This window comes from Contarinia nasturtii, unplaced genomic scaffold (assembly GCF_009176525.2).
Source record: "Contarinia nasturtii isolate CC-2019 unplaced genomic scaffold, AAFC_CNas_1.1 Cnas_scaffold_5774, whole genome shotgun sequence".
NCBI classification, from domain to species: domain Eukaryota; kingdom Metazoa; phylum Arthropoda; class Insecta; order Diptera; family Cecidomyiidae; genus Contarinia; species Contarinia nasturtii.
The window spans coordinates 1-2,623 of record NW_022203042.1 but is presented as its reverse complement, the minus strand read 5'-3'; the positions used below and the strand labels follow the sequence as shown (position 1 = coordinate 2,623).

Sequence of the window (2,623 nt, the reverse complement as noted above, 5' to 3'; positions counted from 1 at the left end):
TCTTGTTTTTGTGGTGCGGCAACACTAACAGCCAAAAGAGTGGAAAATATGATAACGAACTTCATGTTAACTAATTCAGATGAATTCACAGAAAACCAAAGTAAATCTGATAATTTTCTGAATATATTACGACTTATTTATACGTGATTTTCGTTTCATTTCGAACATTTCAATTGCATACAATTTTCAATTCACCCACCACTTTCCATCTTTGATCTTGATGCATCTTCGTTTTTTTCTCTCTCTTCATATTAATGCACGAACGAAGGTATCAACCAATTTATCACTTATTGCATCATCGAATATTCTATTATGATTATTACCAAATGAAATGGATTTAATAAGTATGTTGTAAAACGACATTGAATTGTATGCTCAAACAGATATAAGTATGTATAAACGTTTTACAAGCAATTAATATTTACCCAACAAAAAAAAATCAGTTTATCAGCTGAAAACTGAATTGCGAACGATTTAAATGAACATATAAAGTTTCGACAGAAAAAACCCGTTAAAATGGATATTTTTACCCTTTTACTTGTCAGAATCAAAAGAAAACCAACAAAAAAATGATCTGCGGGAATGTCTTTTACTTGATAAAAAACAGATGCCAATATCAAACCTAATGATGAATATATCATCAAATTATAATCTAAATAGCAGCCGCATAATAATTTTGAGAATCAAAAGAGCTGACATTATAAATGGGTTCGGATTATTAATATTGATTGTCAACCCATAAAAATCGTTTTGATAAAAAATATTTCCGGCATTCATATAAACGAAAAGAGTTGATAGATTGAGAGCAACAAGAGACAGATTGGGAATTGTCAAGTCGATTCCGTCCATTAAACATATTTAGTTTATACATCGTGATCACACTTGATATTATAGTATAACACCGCAGAATGAGTCAATACGTTGATAATTTTTTATGAACCAGTGGTGCTGACGGTTTTGTGCAAATTTCATTTTATTTTATGTTGTAAAGATATTTGATTTAGGATCAACCGCAACGGAGAATATTTTTACTTAAAAATTGTTTTTTTGTGATTTTGTTTCATTTTCTTTTCTCTTTCACTTTTTACTGATGTGCGATGACCTTCACATCAATACAAATCTACATGTGTTATAACAAGCTCATTAGGACATTTGGATAATTTGTCGCACTATGACAAACATTCAGACAAGGAAATCTACATAAATGAATTCTAACGCAAGCTACTGTGAATGGCAATAAAAGTGAGGGGCGCGGAGATGTAGAGAAACGTTTCACAAAGTCGAGTTTATCCCTGTCATATGAAACTAATAAGGTGCCAATATTACTTAAAAATATGAAACGTATATTCAACTGTCTTGTTTATTCTCAATGCTGAGCAATAGATACTCTATAAGATCCAATGAGAGAGTCTTAATTGCAATAAGCATAAATAAGAAGTGTGAAAATAGGAGTAAAGAAAAAAAACAAATAAAAAATAACGAGAAATAAAATTAAGAGATTTCATCAAGAGTCCGTTGAAAGAGGTTGTACCAATTATATCGATTTACAATTGGCTATCAATGGCAAAGAATTTCGTAATATTTTTACAATCATTGACCGTGCAATATTTCGTTCATTTAAAATTTACATACGTGCAACCCTGCACAATGCCCAAAATCATAAGCATGCTACATTTTTTTATTCGACTGATTTGTGCCAATTACAAAAAAAATTGATGCAAATTGGTTAAATTTTTGTCAATTCACGTCACAGTATTTAATGGTTAATAATTTTGTAAAATATATTCCGTTGGTCTACATTTATAGAAGCTGAACTTATTACCTGCTTCTATCTTCAGTCTCATTTTTTTTCGTAAAAAAAATCGATTGAACCAGTTGATATGCGATCACCAGCAAAAGAGAATGTTTTCACTTTCAAATTAACTATATAATTTTCTCTCTCTCTTGCCCGTTTCTGTATCTCATTCGCAGTTATGAAGATGTTGTCTGACCTTCAAACTGGTGCAACGTAATTATTCGAAACTTGGCCGATTGGCGAGTAATTGGGACGCAATTGAAGATGAACAATATTCAAAGAGATGGCAAAAAATGGTGGGTGTTTCAAACTATGATTTTTTTGTTGTATAAAACGATTGTAATCAGCTGGATAATGTATCAGAAAATTTCAAGTGTCAATTGTGATTCAATCGAAACGCCACATTTAACAAAATGCAATTTGTCATTGTTTTCGCTGCTGCTATTGCTGTTGCCACGGCTGGACTTCTTCCATACAATGCAGCTCCGATTGGAGATGGTCAAGCCCATATTGTGAGCCAACAATCGGCAATTGCATCAGATATGAGCGAATATTCATACTCGTAAGTATAACATCCGATGAATGAACTGAGTTTCAAATAATTAATGCCTTAATTTTTGTATGCAGATCACAAACCAGCAACGGCATCTCAGCTTCACAGCAAGGTAGATTGACTCAAGCTCGATCAGCCGATCAAAGTGCAGCCTATGTTGTCCAAGGACAATATTCATACATTGGAGCAGATGGCCAACAGTATACTGTTCGATATGTGGCCGATGAAAACGGCTTTCATCCAGAAGGTGAAATATTTTATTATTTAAATTTTTT

The 2,623-nt window shown here is 32.5% G+C and overlaps 1 protein-coding gene across 1 annotated transcript; it reads left to right on the top strand.

The window, feature by feature from the left end:
* Positions 1-1,044: 1,044 nt before the first annotated feature.
* On the top strand, positions 1,045-2,595 carry LOC116351597 (cuticle protein CP14.6-like; the record flags this gene model as incomplete). Its single annotated transcript, XM_031783714.1, has 3 exons — positions 1,045-2,091; positions 2,279-2,357; positions 2,423-2,595. Coding segments are annotated over exons 1-3 (265 nt in total), but the record flags the coding sequence as incomplete, so codon positions are not given.
* Between the last annotated feature and the right edge of the window lie 28 nt (positions 2,596-2,623).